At 39.4% G+C, this 15,533-nt stretch overlaps 1 protein-coding gene, 1 long non-coding RNA gene and 1 other non-coding gene across 3 annotated transcripts; 1 reads left to right on the top strand and 2 right to left on the bottom strand.

The window, feature by feature from the left end:
• Positions 1-1,450: 1,450 nt before the first annotated feature.
• Positions 1,451-13,973, bottom strand: LOC146515439 (kinesin-like protein KIF23). Its single transcript, XM_085165692.1, is given in 27 exon segments — positions 1,451-1,827; positions 1,925-1,995; positions 2,091-2,160; positions 2,842-2,930; positions 3,252-3,485; positions 3,694-3,921; positions 3,923-3,975; positions 3,978-4,041; positions 4,640-4,879; positions 5,117-5,290; positions 5,370-5,536; positions 5,642-5,800; positions 7,300-7,459; positions 7,549-7,668; positions 7,750-7,829; positions 8,283-8,385; positions 8,491-8,612; positions 8,879-8,991; positions 9,692-9,736; positions 9,906-10,076; positions 10,900-11,012; positions 11,115-11,251; positions 11,428-11,533; positions 12,286-12,414; positions 13,051-13,117; positions 13,365-13,548; positions 13,867-13,973. Coding segments are annotated over 26 exon segments (3,045 nt in total). The 5' UTR covers positions 13,379-13,548; positions 13,867-13,973; the 3' UTR covers positions 1,451-1,811.
• LOC146515440 (Z30 small nucleolar RNA) lies at positions 8,739-8,836 on the bottom strand. The gene has a single exon (XR_014875532.1). It is a non-coding gene; the product is annotated as a Z30 small nucleolar RNA (small nucleolar RNA).
• Positions 13,948-14,677, top strand: LOC146515438 (uncharacterized). Its single transcript, XR_014874985.1, has 3 exons — positions 13,948-14,078; positions 14,169-14,307; positions 14,387-14,677. It is a non-coding gene; the product is annotated as an uncharacterized LOC146515438 (long non-coding RNA).
• Positions 14,678-15,533: the final 856 nt, after the last annotated feature.

The following is a 15,533-nucleotide window of genomic DNA, read 5'->3' as shown; positions in this document are numbered from 1 at the left end:
CTGCCTTACGAATAGAATAATTTAAATCATCAACCCCAACATTCATATCAATCTTTTGCATTTCACTAACTAATCTAAATGTATCCTAATCTGCATTACTGAAACATTACTTCTGCACACTCCCTATGTCATGTTTCTCTACACTCAGCTCTGTCTCAGTCATTATAGGATAATGGTCACTGCCTACAGTTGTCTTTTTTATTACCTGCCATGAATAAATACCTGCCAATGAGTGTGACACTAATGTAATGTCACTTGCTGATTCTGCACCTGTTCTAACTTTCACTCTTGTACCACTTCCATCATTCAGACACACTTTTTTTTTTATCTCTATCAATCACTGCTCCATTCTGATCCTTACAGTTACCCCATAATGTGCTGTGTGCATTAAAGTCCCCACACCAAATTACTTTCCCACTTAAATATGTGCTAAGTTCCTCTACTGATAACAGTGTTACCCGGATTCAAAAAATTGACCACTCTGATGCTACTATCTTGACCAGATTTTCATTACAAAGTATTCTGTGTTCCTATAGGTAGGACTCTATATTGGGTTCCTTGCTTTACAAATTTTACAAACCCTCTTTCATTACCCTCATTTCTATCTCTCAGGACATCATCATAACCTTTAATAACAAAATCCAAAGTAGGTTTAAGCCAGGTCTTCTGAATACAGACTATTTCTTTTCGCATTTTTTGATGAATCCTTTGAGCCCTTGTCCATTTGCAATCAAACTTGTGGCGTTCCACTGTAAGATGATCATACTGTCCTCTCATCTCCCTCTCCTCCAAGTCTTATATTGATATGTTCCTGAGATATATCTTTAATGCCAAAAGACCTCTCTGCTCCTTTCACAATTATCATAATTTTCTGTTTTGTGTTTCATTTGATCTATGCAATTTATAACATAGGCAATAAACAAAATCATCTTCTCCACTGTCAGTCCTGTATGAGTTCCACGTGTCTGTACTAAATCTGATGTGATGTGCCTTCTGTTCCCTCTTGACAGCCTTGGTGTAACTTGTGTTGTGAGCTACTTTAACTTGTTTGACCTCCATGACTTTCTTTCTGACTTAACAACCCCATAACTTACTCCCTGCTGCCCCCCACAGTTACTGCATTTATCCTACACTATCCCCACATTCCTCATATCTGTGTTCACCTCCACACTTGGGATACCCATTTCCCATTTGCAAATTGTAGTGATGTGCCCATATCTTTGCCATTTATAGCACCTGAGGGGCAGCGGAACATATGCTCTAATCTAAGACTGAACATCCTTACAGAATATGTTAGCATTAAAAGACTAAATTATGTTTAGATGGGAAATTAAAATTAGTCAACCTGGATACACAAAATCCTTATATGCAAATTCAGCAACCACTCTATTGCATTTTTTTCAGTGTAGTAAAGAAAAGTGAGAAAGGTGTAAAATGAAAACAAAAACACTTTTTCCAAACTTGAAGCTCAGTTTAATTCACCAAAATCAGACAAATTGTATACATGAGACAAATCATTACTGTGGAGGTTTACAATAACTCGTGAGCAGAGTAAAATATGTGCAAACAGAATTTTGTTTAGCTGTAGAGCCACAGTAACTAAAGATGCATATATCTGAGTAAATAGATAGTTATTTTACACAACAATGCTTTGGTGACCTATGTATATACTCTTCTGCATATTTATATAAAAAGATGGAAAGCATTTAAATATCATCACTAGAACTAAATATAAAAACAGAGGTCAGACTATTGCACAACAGCCAGGTGAGGATAAAGGGGAGTGGTCACTGTTGATCTGTCAGCAGCTTTTAGGGTTTTCTGCGCCTGTAACAGAAAACCAAGTGAATCACAATCTGTAGTTATGTATTCTGAGAGAAAACTACACTTTACTCAGAGGCAATGCAGAAAGTTGACAGCTTACTTGGTGACTGCATGATGCTCATATCCAGCTCCCAAGTTTGATCCAGCCCTCATCTCCACAGCCACAGAGCACTGCGAAGAGGGAAAAGATTAGGACCTAAATCTATTTGCAAGTGTTCTGAATAGCTCAGCCTCGAATGTGAGGAGAATTTTTAAAATCAGCTTACCCTCGTCTCCACATCAGTCAAAGCTCCATCTCCACTGGCTGACACGCCTTCTGAAGACTTCCTCTTCCGCCTTCAGAGATCAATACGTAAAAACATTAGTACACCTTCAGCAGTTTGAAATCATATTTAACAACTTAAAAAAAATGTAGGACTCAGGAGGCACGTTAGGTAATGTATGTACAATTGTTAACAATATTAATATGTCTGTTTTTTTTAACTGGATACCAAACTGACAACAGTAGTGAAATAAGATAATCAAAATGTCCGATGCTGTGTCCTGCTGTCTTTGTGTCTTTGCTCAACTGAGCTGTCAAGTTGATCTCAGTCAAAGACAGACAGGAACTGGATACTGGTTCCTGTCTGTATCTGTCTGGATACCAGACAGATACCAGACAGAACAAGGCCAGCACAGAAAGCAAATCCAGTTTTTTGTTATCCTGTTATTAAATGCCTGTGTTCCCCTTTTGTTAAAACATAGAAAAACACTACACAAAAATACTGCAAAAGGAAAAGGTTGCCTTATAAGTGTATAAACTCAAAACGCACATTTCACTTAAAAATTAAGATGTGCAAATGTGAATAAATCAACTTGTTAGAGATATTCATCTCCTGCTGAGAAACGACAAAACAAACAAACCTTGAAAAGACAATATTAAAATTCAAGTGTATTCAAGGATTTCAACCACCTGTATAAGCCCTGTATTAAACATTTCAATGTTTTTTTTTTTCGGTTAAGGTTATAAATTATTACATTGGGACTGTAGTGAGCTCCTGTTTCAGTGTCTCAATGTCAGTGAACTGGACAGCTTGCCCTCCTCCTCTTGTTTTGATGACCTCGCCCTAAAGAAAAAAAACAAAAAGAACCACCATTAGATAGCTTTGTTATTATTTAATATTTAATACAGTGCAAAGCCCTCCTTGTGATCAGTAATTCAACCACCACAAGAGTTTCCTTTCTAAGGATAAGCATGCACGCTACTACAGTCATGCAACAAACATTGAGAACCACTTTATAGAAATTATTTAAATTCACTTCTTAAAACTGACAAATATGCTGCTGGTTTGCTGAAAACTTGCTAATATAAATGTCTGCGTGAGTAAGGAAGTGTAACCAAATACATCATTCCGAATATCAGTAATATGCTGTGCTGCATACTTGACCTTTATAAGCTTGGTCTCTATCTCGCCGTCGGAGGCAACTTCTTGGTGCGTTAGCACGTATCTGTCACACTTGGACAGAGCCTTCTCGCTGGGTGCAGACACCTGGATGGCGTTGGGGATGACCGGCTGCAAAACTGTGCCCAAGTCCATGCTTGACAATGGCTTATGGTCCACCCACTTCTCCCCACCAGCAGAGCGGGAACGACGGTGACGCGGGCGTACTGGTGCTGTTGTCTTAACAGATCAACAGGAAAACGGTTTAAAAAAAGGGGAAAGAAAATAAATAAAAGAAAATCCAAAGTGAACAAAAACACAACTTGACAAAAGAAATTATGAAACTTATACATTTTGGGGGGCAGAGTACCCCACACCCTAAACTTGTAGGAGCCAAAATGCTGACACATTACAACCTCATGCTGCTGCCTTTAGCTAACTCACTGACCCTGTATCTTCTTTCAATTAGGTCTACATGAAACGAAGGGGAAGGAAAGCAGTCTCTCTCATCCACTCTGCTCAAGCACACAGCTCTCCTCCTGGCCTGGCTGACTGAAGTGCCTGTTGAGGCCTGGGGTCTTGTGGGTGTTCTTGTGGGTGTACTAGGGGAACTGTAACCCTGCATGCTGTCCTGAGCTGCCTGCTCCTCACATGCAGATCTAGCCACAGACAAAAAAGGTACTTCTGCTGGGGACGGGGCAGGTGGGCCTTGGGTTTGTCTCATCCTCTCATCACTAGCAGCACTGCCTGACTGTGACTCTGGCTTTGGACTGACATGAGGGGAATCAACTGGGCACTGGAGAGTGAAATGGAAAGACTAAATGGTCACAGTTAGACATGCAAAAATTAGATGTTATAGCAACGGGATACATTCACAGTCTAATGTAATCAAATGCAGCAACCACTTTATGTAGCTAAATAAAGTACACTACATAAGGTACAAAGAGCCGATGAAAAACATGAACACTGAAATGTAAATTTACCAAAGCTGAGCTAAAATGATCTGTGAGTTGATGCAAATTTATCTGCAACATAATTCATTTTACAGTTTGTCTTATTTGTTGTAGATTCAGTATCTTTGATTTTTAAAACTATAGATTCAGACCAATAAATTTAGGCCAACCTACTGAGAAATCTACAGCATCAAAATAACTCTTTTACACATTCACCAGGAATGTAATTTCCTCAGTTTCACAGTGGTACTTAATTACTGAAGGACTACATGATCATATACATGAGGCGTTCATTATAACCTGCCTGCTGCTGTGGCACTGGGATTAGTGATGTTAGTAGATTAAGAGAGACGAGTGCAGTAGAATTTAACTTTGAATGGGCAGAATACCATTCAACACCCTTAAAAACATTCATCATTATGGTTTTTAAACACAACATACAGGGACAGGTGAGGGTGATGCTGATCTCTTTGGCGGTAGGCGGTCCTCTTTGGAGGGTCGCTGAGAACGGGGCTGCTGCTGTGGTTGAGGTAGAGGCTGTGGCTGCGTCTGACGGGGTGGAGGTTCAGGGCGACCTGGAGTCTTGCTCTCTGTCACGATGGCCTTGAGCTGCTTCAGCTTTTCGTCTTTCACCCACAGCTTATTTTGCATCTCAAGCTGCAGTGCATTAACACGTCTCTCCTGCACAGTGAGGATATTGCAAAATGTTCAAATACAATATTATCCAAGTTGCTTGAATAAGACAAATTGGCTTCCACTATAAAAACTAAAACAATGACCAACAAGGGCTGTTTGCAAAACTGAAATGTGTGTCAAATTTAGATCTTACTACCAAAGTAGGTCGTTTTTTGCTTGTGGTCTTTATTGTAAATCTATATATTGTTGAATAAAAGGAAAAAAAAGATATTTGAAACTCACACATTCTTTCTCCCACTTGAACTGGGTGTCCGAGATCACACCATGCATGCGCTGCTCCATGCGTCTCTTCTCTGACAGCTCTCTCTGCAGCCTCTGCTCTCTGGTTTCCAGCTCATGCTGCAGCGAGCGCTTGTCATCTTCAAAGATTTTAGTTGTTTTCTGCAGGATGTCAATCTGAAACAGAGACATTAGTATTAAAGAAAAAAAAAGTGACAACCTTCAAATCTGCAGCGTGAATGGATTAGTCTCCCACCTTGTGTTCTTGCATCTTTGTTTTCTTCTCCAAACGTTCAATCTCTGCCTTGTTGCCATTGATGATTTTGTCTTTCTCTATCAGTCTGCCGTTTTGTTCCTGAATAAAGTTGTCTTTGGAAATTAGGCTGGTATCCAGTTCTTGGAGCACAGGCTTCATCATGTTGGCTGAAATAACATCAAGAGAAATGTGAGCCAAGAGAAAGACAACTATTCAAAAACTGATCTTTCAAAGCCAAAAAGTATCAGGTGAGCTAAAATGAGAACAGACACCTGTTTTACTGTATTCCTCAATCAGCATCTGCTTGATCCTCTGCCTGTTCTTCAGGGCTTCAATCAGCCTGGGCAGCGTGATGTCATCATGTGGGTCAGTCAGCTCACAGGAGGGTAGAGATGGGAGACTGAGGATCAGAGTGTTTGCAGCAGGCATGTCTACAGAAGACAAAGAATCACAAGTCCTTAAAGCAATTGTGTGGTTTTTAATAATCATCACACACAATACTGCACTGTTAAAACATTTACACAGTAGTAGATCAGATTCATTGTTTAATTTTGATGGAAATTATGTTTGCAAGAGTTTGGCTTGTCTGTTAATTTGCATGTTTTGTGTTTCCAAAGAACTTCTTGAAAAATAATGCATTCTCTCATTTACAAATTAAATCTTTACACACAGTAAGTTGATGCCAGAGTTTTCTAAAAGTGTGGATACAAGGCTGAATAATACATTAAATGTTGCTACATTTAACCACGGTAAATGGACTGTTTCTTATATAGTGGTTTTGTATTATGAGTACTCAAAGCGCTTTATTCACCCATTCAAACCCATTTATTTTCTATGCAATTGTTTTCTATCTAACAGTCAGAAACAGGCATACTCCAATGGATGCATTGGAGAGCAGAGTGGGGTTCGTATCTTTCCCAAGGATATTTGGCATGCAGACTGAAGCAGCCAGGGTTCGAATCACCAGCCTTCCGATTAGCAGATGGCCTGCTCTTCCCCCTGAGCTACAGCCACCTCCAACTGCAATTCTCCTTGAGATGATAAAATGAAAAGTCCATGTAAAAGCTGCCACTGTGCAGCGATCTTATTTGGGCTGTTGTTTTGAAGTATCATCTAAATCATTGTTGTAATTTCAGAGAAATGATGCATTATCCTGACATTTAATACACAATTCACAAGCAACTGATGACAGTGGGAAGGAAAACTTCCATTTAATAGGAATAGGAATGAGGGGAGGAAGACAGCATAAAAGATGTGCTGTGGAAGAGATTGAAAAGAGGTAAGTGAAGAAGATTGCTCAGTGCATCACGGGAAGTCCACAGCAGCCTAGGCCTACTGCAGCATAACCAAGCAGCATATTTAAGGGACAGTTTATGGTCATCAGATGAATACCAAATTATAAGAAAGTTTTAAGCCTAATCTTAAAAGCAGAAAGACGGCATCTCAAATTCAAACTGGGAGCTGGTTCTGCAAAAACAAATTTGCCCTCTTCTGAGTTGCTGTTGGCACTCTCGCTGCAGAGTTCTGGATCAACTGAAGGCTTTTCAGGGAGCTTTTGGGACAGGTTGATAATGAATTACAAGAGTCATAGTCATAAATGCATGAACTATTTTTTCTGATTTTAGAGCTATTGCACAAATGCAAGAAACCAGTCCTACATACGTGTTTAATATGTGCAATAAAGGACATATTCTGGTCAAAAATTACTCCCAAGATTCCTCACAGTGTTACTGAAGGTCAAGGTAATGCCATCCAGCTTAACCTTGGTTTTATCTGAATTTAGAAGCACACAAAAATGTGTCCAGTGTGATTAGTGAATATAACAACAATTAGCAGAAGTGGAAAACCCCTCATTACACACTTGTTAAAAGGTTGAGTGTTCTTACATTTAGGCTAATCTTTTGATTAACAGGGTGTTTCACACACATACCAGGATCTATGGGGCCACCACGTTCTTCCAATCTGCGAGACAGCTCATCTTTGAATGCCTGGTTTCTATGACGACGGCCTGGAGTAAAGCCACAGATTGGTCTGTCCACTGGCCTGGCCACTTCCACCTCTTGGGTCATCTCTGCAAACCGCATCACCAGCTGCACAAACAGAGCATGTGTTATATGTCAGGGGGAAAAAAAAAAGGGGGGGGGGGTAATAACAAAGTAAGAGGGCGGGGTGAAGTTACCAGGGTTTCCTCATAGTCATCAGTCTTGGGATTGACACAGACAACCATTCTAACTTTTCCCTCTCCATCGAAGTAGTTTTTAAACAGGTGGGTTATTTTGGAGTCTCGATAGGGGACCATCTGGAAGAGAAAAATGTCAATTACCTACATATTTTATCAGGAAAAGCAATCCAAGTCCATCTTCAGTTTGGCAACACATACCTTATTTGTGCTACACATTTGGTTTTCTCGAAGTATCTCGATGCATGTCCTCAGATTCAGCAAAGACTGATTTATGTTACCTGAAAGGCAAAAAGTGGTTAAAGCTCAAATGAACCCCAGCTAAACGCAAGTCCATAGGCTTGTATATAAACAGACTTGTCTTAACAGAAGGCCAGCAGGAGACAGCCCTTGTATGCTACATAAATAAGTCATATATGAATAAAAGAAAGTGACAACTACTACTACTATGGTAATCTGTTAACAGACATATGTGTGTTTTTCTTTTTTCTATATCTTGTTTTGTAAAGTATAACTAGTTTAAGCATATTCTTCTGGAGTAAAAAGAAGTTTTAGGACACTTTTGGCTAAATTGACTAAATTGTAACTGATAACAAATCAGCAGCCACTTTTATAATGTCCATTATTTTGGAGCATTATCTAAATTAAAGGTCACCACTGCATTCGAAACTTCAAGCAATTCTGCTTCAAGTTTACCGAACCTGTCCAAAATAAGGATTTAAATATTAACAAACCTGCTTCACGTATACGAGTGCCTTCTGCCCCTGTCCTGCCAGTTCGCTCGCTTCCTGCCAAGTCCACCAGGCACAGCTGACTAACACTTATCTGGTTCTTATCCTAACAATCAAATTAAGAAGAAAAATATTTGTCAATTATGGTTTATCCAAGTATGTTACCGACATGGCTCTGGTGTGGGGGGATTTGGTTCAACTTTTAGCTGACCTGGAGAACGTTGTCGCCATCTGCATCAAGAGGCGCCTGAGCCAGTTTAATAATGAACACACTGTGGGAGCGACTGGACTCTCTATTCAGCCGAGTGTTCGCAACCTTCCTCTTTTTTTGACCTGGGAAAAACACAGTACAGGCCATTGCTAAAACCACATTTCTTTCCAGACATTTTCATGCACAATTTAAAAGCCAAACTATTTCAGACACAAAACTCATACTGAGCATTCACATGCCTCAACAACCTGCTCAGAGAGAAGATTAACTGAGGTCATTTACTGGCCAGAGCCGACCCCAGAGGGCAGCAATTCCAGGTCAGTCACATCTACGATCATCACTGCAGGGTACTTTATTTTTTCTTTACATTTATATGAGAACAACTCACCTCTCCAGAACACTTGAAAAGCCTCCTCGGCAGATTTGACTTCAACCTCCAGACAACCGGCCACATACATGATGTGATTCTGATCCTCTCTGAGGATTTTAGACTGAGGCGGTCTGCATTTAGAAAATAATCATATTAGGGAACTGCTTTTCCTTCAATCTGCAAAATGTTGCATACCAAACATTGCAGGGAGTCGAAGACATTAATGCTGGTTGTTTTCAGCCACAGATAGTAACCAGTTACAGTCATAAAGCATCACAAACAGATGTAAGAACATTCAGCGTTGCCAGAACAAACACCAAAAGCAGCAGGGGGAATCTAAGGATTTTCAAGGCTAAAGTAACACTCATCAACACTGGAGACATTACCTCCCATCAGCAGCTCTGTTATACATGGTTGTGCGTGGTTCAGAATGAATGTGTCCAAAATACATATTTTTTTACCACTGAATGTGCTCCCAGATTTATACTTTTTGCATGACGTAACTCTGAATTTTGGACTACGGCTGATTATTTTAATGATCAATTCAATTATTTGCAGACAAAATAACTGATAATCTGAGCTCAAAAACAAGAGAAGCTTCAAATTTTGGACACCAATCATCCCAAATATATAGTCAGTGTACTATTATTTAAAAAAAGAAGAAGTAGTAATCAGTCAAATCATCAAAACTCATTTTTATGACAGCAAAAACATCTGTGAAACTTAGGAAATGTCTCCAACACTGACAGGTTACTTTTTTTGCACATTTCTATGCAACAGCAGAAGCTCAGCTAAAAATCAGGCTGCTACAAATATTCACTGGTCACATACATCAACTCAGTGTTCTGGCGCACTGGTGTGCCTCCACCATTCCACCTAGTAAAAAGAAAAGACAACAGTTTTGTCTCCTGGCTAATCTGCCATAGAAGATAAATTGAACTACACCTAATATTTTACTCTATTACTCTAATGAGATACAACATGATCCACATACATACTGTACACATGAATTGTGTTCCTTTTGTTTTATATTTTCTAAACTCACTTTGGCTTGATTGCATCTTCCTGAGTTTCCTCCAGGAGATCATAGATGTAGTTGTTGTAGATTTCTACGTAGGAGACGAAGACGCTGTAGCTGCTGTCGTCATCCACGCCATCTGATTTAGAGGCCTCCTCTGGCTTAATCATGTCAGCAATTTCAGGATCAGCCTTTAGCCTAAAAATCAAAGTAGAAAGTTGCACATTAAAACCAACATCCCACTATACTCAGAACTGAGGCAACAATGCAAGCTTAACAAACCCAAAATATCTTTCTGTTAACTAGATTCACTTATCCTAACATCACCAGTCAGGTGAAACAGTGACACAGAAAGAAAGTCTTATGAATTTTACAGTGCTGATTCTTCCTAAAGGGTAAGAAAGACTCTTGAATTAATTGGCCAATAGGTGACAATTTGATTTTGATCTCTAATTTTGAACATGATCTTCTCCACAGCAGTAGCAGCACAAGTTACTCTGCAATAGTTAATAAACCTAGGACTGACTTATTCAGGTAACCGGAAGTTACCTGAATAAGTCAAAGTCCTACTTCACAGACAGTGATGATTTTTACAACGTATGTTTCGTTTCTTGCCATTCCACTGGATGGATAAAATGGGTCTAATAAAATCCAAATCTGTGTCATTAATTTAAAAGACAGATTATTTTGTTGTACAAAGTAAATGAACTGTAAGAGCAAAAATGTGTTGATAATTCTTGTCATCCATGACTTTTACACTGTTAAAATGCAGGACTGTACGGCATGTCTTCATTGTCAAATTTGAATGCATAATTTCATGTGATATTGGGATTTGGAGTTTTGCAGAATTTTGCTGTAGTCTCTATTTAGCAACAAAGCTCCAAGTCAGTTCAGTAGGCACATCTAACCATGGGATGTAGATTTTTGGATTGCTGACCGCGGATTCCACCACATCTTTCTCAGTAATGTGAACTTACTTTTCACACCCGTAATTAAAAAAAAAAGTAAAATGGGCCTTTACCTAGTGGAGGGTGTTTTAGGAACAGACAAGTTGTTGTCCCGCCTTTGGCGCTCCAACAAAGCATCTACTTCAGTCTGAATCTCAATACTGTTTTTCTCATCAGTCTTAAATACCTGAACAAAGAGAAAAAAGGAAATTAAATTAATAAATAAGCAAATTACTCAGTTATTCTGGTGCCAAACATAATTAACCATTTTTATGTGCCATTTTCTTACATATCTCTTGGCCTGGTAAGGACCTATACTGTTGAAAATCATGTCAAGGGAGCGAGGCAGAAGTCCACCCTGGCCTGGAGAGCCTGTCATGGTGAAAGTCTTTCCACTTCCTGTCACCCCGTACGTGAAAAGCAGACCTGACACAAACAGAGAGGAAATCAGCTGCCAATAATGAACTCAAGGCTAAAGTGCCTTTTGCTCCCAAGTAGGTTAAAATGCAGCTGTTAAGAGGGGAAACAGGTCACTGTAATTTAAAATGTTACTGTACTTTAAAATAATCATTGCATATTACTGATGTAGCCTTTGGTCTTACCATTTTTTCCACGGATGAGGTCATCAACAAGAGGTTTCGCCACATGCTCAAAGAGCTCCATCTGTGACACTGAAACTCCAAAGACTTTTTTGAAGGAGTACTGTGTCTGTGAACCAAAAGGGATTACAAAAAATAAATACATAAATAAAATAAATAAATATACGTATGCATGCTTTGCTTGTTCTGGAAGACCAAAATCAACCATGCGTAATTTTTTCTCTTGTACTTTCTAGATTCTTCAGCATTTCTGGGGATACGCCTGAAATGAAGCCTTCTACAAGGCCAGACAAACCACTTCAGCTATGCTCATTTATTACAGAGGATGAGTAGTTCTATTCATATCTCCTTCTCAGTGCCTAATCTCCACTCTTCAAGGATGTCATCTAATCTGGTCTGAGAACACCTTGTTCCCCACATCTACAAAAGTTCAGTAACTCCATAAACAATGCATTGTACAATTTAACAGATATTGATACATCAAATTATAACAGACTATATTTGGAGATATAGACTGAATAAGAAGGGATTGATTTTTATACATGATGGTAAATAAGTCAATCTGGGTAGCTAGCTAGCATGGTTAAGACTGTTTAATATCCAATCTGATTGCTTCATACTTTTGCATTCTCACAGCTCTTTTTAGCTTTTTGTTCCACACCACTAGGTGTGTCTATATACCCATTTCCCACTATCATGTGCAGTTACCTGAAAGAGCTGTGAGAATGCAAAAGTATGAAGCAGTCAGGTAACTGCACATGATAGTGGGAAACAGATATATAGACACACCTGACAGTGACAGAAACACATAATCTCACTACCTTTAATCAATTACTACTCCAAACTTATCGGATTTCTTACCTCTTTGTATTCTCCATTGCGGTTTGTTTTGAAGCCCTCCGGGGTGTGCATCTGAATGGTGGAACTGCTGATCACCTCAATGCAGCATTCCTCGTCCTCGGCTCCCAGGGGTCGCACACGGCAATATACCTGAAGAACAAAACAAAACACATTAAAACAAGCTCTAACGGTACATTTTGAGCTTGTTACTACTGGAAAGATATTTAATTTGCCCAAGAATATCTGATGAACGATTAAAACAAACAAAACAAACAAACAAAACAAAACAAAAAAACAACAACCACCAAACAGACTCTGACATTCTTGGATGCAGTAGGATTTTTGCTACCATTTGTTTCAGCTTATTGCCACTTGGTGAAACTTTTAAACATACTTTTATTAAGAAACTGAGGAGTCTTGTTATTCACAGCCAGAGTCTTTATACTGTCGTTTTTTTAAAGAACAAAAAGGGGGGAATTTTGGTTGGCCCAAAAAACTGAGAGATAGCAATCGAAACTTTTATTGCAAAAGCTTCTTCTTTCTGCTGCTAAAAGTCTACATCTGTTGCCTTTGAGGAAGAAAAGTGATGGCTGCAGAGCGAAACTGCGGGCTCAGTCAGGTTGAAGAGAAATTGTCCAGAAGAATTTTCACTCTGTCAGTAAATTACTCCACTCTAGGTTCAAACACTCCCTCACTGGAATGTTTTCTCTTCCACCCAGTGGAATGTATGAGATTCACATTTGTACTGTCTGCCAAGTTGACCTTTATGAACTCAGGGACACTCACACCAACTGGGTCCGTCTGGTTGCTGCAGAGTTTTTTTGGAGGATGCCTGCGGGGGGTTTTACCCTTCCTGTAAAAGTAAATAAATACATAGTCATTAACAATTCAAACACACTGTAAGCGTTAGCCATTAATGACTATGTGATGGCTTAACAAAGCCACTTGCTAGACGGCTAATTAGCCCCCTGCTAACGGTAAAGCAGAGAGTCAATGTCCGTTGGTAACTCCTTAAACTTAAATTCGTCATTTCGTGACATTGTAAAACGCATAAACAATACAGCCTACCAGCGACATATATAATATAAACTTGTACTTACAGTTGTCTCGTCATCGTAGCGTGGTGCCTGTGCTGGTTTCACTGTTTCTGTTTGTCTAGTTTTGAATCTTCCCTCCGCCTCAAAGCCTCAAATCAGCGACTTTTTCAAAACGGACCCGAAGCAACCAATGGGATCTGGCAACGGCAAACACGTGCTTCCGCCTTCACTTCCGAGCCTCTTACGCCTCAAAAACAAAACAAAACAACAAACAAACAAATAAATAAATAAATAAATAAATAAAAAAAATACAGCAAATGCAGTAAAATATAAAATATAATGTACAAACGTCTTTCAGCCACTTTCATTCTTCATCTTCATAAATAGTCCTTTGTGTCTGACAAGCGAAATGTAAATCCTTTCTTTGTTTTACACAATTCTTAAATATTTTATGAAAATTATTTAATTTAATAATTTAACATGACATTGACATAACGTGACATTTTTTATTTATTTGAGCAATGAATTACTTCGCAATCTTCTGTGAGCATTTCGTTGCCGTTACCTCACTTTGTAGTTTGAGTTGTTTGAACTCCAAACATGGTGCACACTGGGATTTCATGGTGGCTCTACAGTGCCACCCACCGTTCACCAGCTTTAACAGACACAAGTTACAAAACACACATTTTTCAGCACATAGTCACGTGTACTGTCGTGTTATGCAAACAGAGAAGTTCTTGCTGTTAAACTGCAGGGTTAAAGCACTAAACATCACAGGTAAGCAGCAATATGAACATTAGAAGTGCAGACAAGTGCACAATCGTCCGCGTTGTGACGAGTAACTGTTGCTTTGTGTGTGTTTACAAGGTAGAAATGAAAAGCAAGCCCACGAAGTCATCTGCACCTGGATCAAAGAATAAAGTGAAGAAAACACCTGAGAGGGTCTCCGGTCCAACTCTCTCCAGAAAACTACGAGACAAAACAAATGGCGAAACGTCAAAATCAGGTATGAGGCTCTGAAAACACCGTCAGTCCAGTGACAGCACTGTCTTTGTGACACTTGAATGGGTTCGTGTGTCTTCTAGGGACTGCTCTCAAGTCTGCAGGAGTCCAGAAGAGAGGTTGGGACGGGAGCATACTGCACTATATCTACAAGAGCACTCTGGGCCAGAGTTTGCACTCACAGATGAGACAGGTAAGAGAGCCTGATGTGGTGCTGGCCCCAATGCTGCCCAAAATACTCACACCTGTTCCAATAGTAATTAAAAAAAAAAAAATCTAATCCAGGGACATGTGCAAGTTCATAAGTCATAGTCCATCTGTTACCTCTCGTTTCCTCTTACTGGATTTATTCAGTGCAGGTGTGAATATAGCTCTTTTGTCTCTCCAGTGTCTCCAGGAGACATTAAAACAAGCTCTAACGGTACATTTTGAGCTTGTTACTACTGGAAAGATATTTAATTTGCCCAAGAATATCTGATGAACGATTAAAACAAACAAAACAAACAAACAAAACAAAACAAAAAAACAACAACCACCAAACAGACTCTGACATTCTTGGATGCAGTAGGATTTTTGCTACCATTTGTTTCAGCTTATTGCCACTTGGTGAAACTTTTAAACATACTTTTATTAAGAAACTGAGGAGTCTTGTTATTCACAGCCAGAGTCTTTATACTGTCGTTTTTTTAAAGAACAAAAAGGGGGGAATTTTGGTTGGCCCAAAAAACTGAGAGATAGCAATCGAAACTTTTATTGCAAAAGCTTCTTCTTTCTGCTGCTAAAAGTCTACATCTGTTGCCTTTGAGGAAGAAAAGTGATGGCTGCAGAGCGAAACTGCGGGCTCAGTCAGGTTGAAGAGAAATTGTCCAGAAGAATTTTCACTCTGTCAGTAAATTACTCCACTCTAGGTTCAAACACTCCCTCACTGGAATGTTTTCTCTTCCACCCAGTGGAATGTATGAGATTCACATTTGTACTGTCTGCCAAGTTGACCTTTATGAACTCAGGGACACTCACACCAACTGGGTCCGTCTGGTTGCTGCAGAGTTTTTTTGGAGGATGCCTGCGGGGGGTTTTACCCTTCCTGTAAAAGTAAATAAATACATAGTCATTAACAATTCAAACACACTGTAAGCGTTAGCCATTAATGACTATGTGATGGCTTAACAAAGCCACTTGCTAGACGGCTAATTAGCCCCCTGCTAACGGTAAAGCAGAGAGTCAATGTCC

The sequence above is a fragment of the Neolamprologus multifasciatus genome, chromosome 7 (genome assembly GCF_963576455.1).
Source record: "Neolamprologus multifasciatus chromosome 7, fNeoMul1.2, whole genome shotgun sequence".
Lineage (NCBI taxonomy): Eukaryota > Metazoa > Chordata > Actinopteri > Cichliformes > Cichlidae > Neolamprologus > Neolamprologus multifasciatus.
This window is presented reverse-complemented; position numbering and strand designations above follow the sequence as displayed.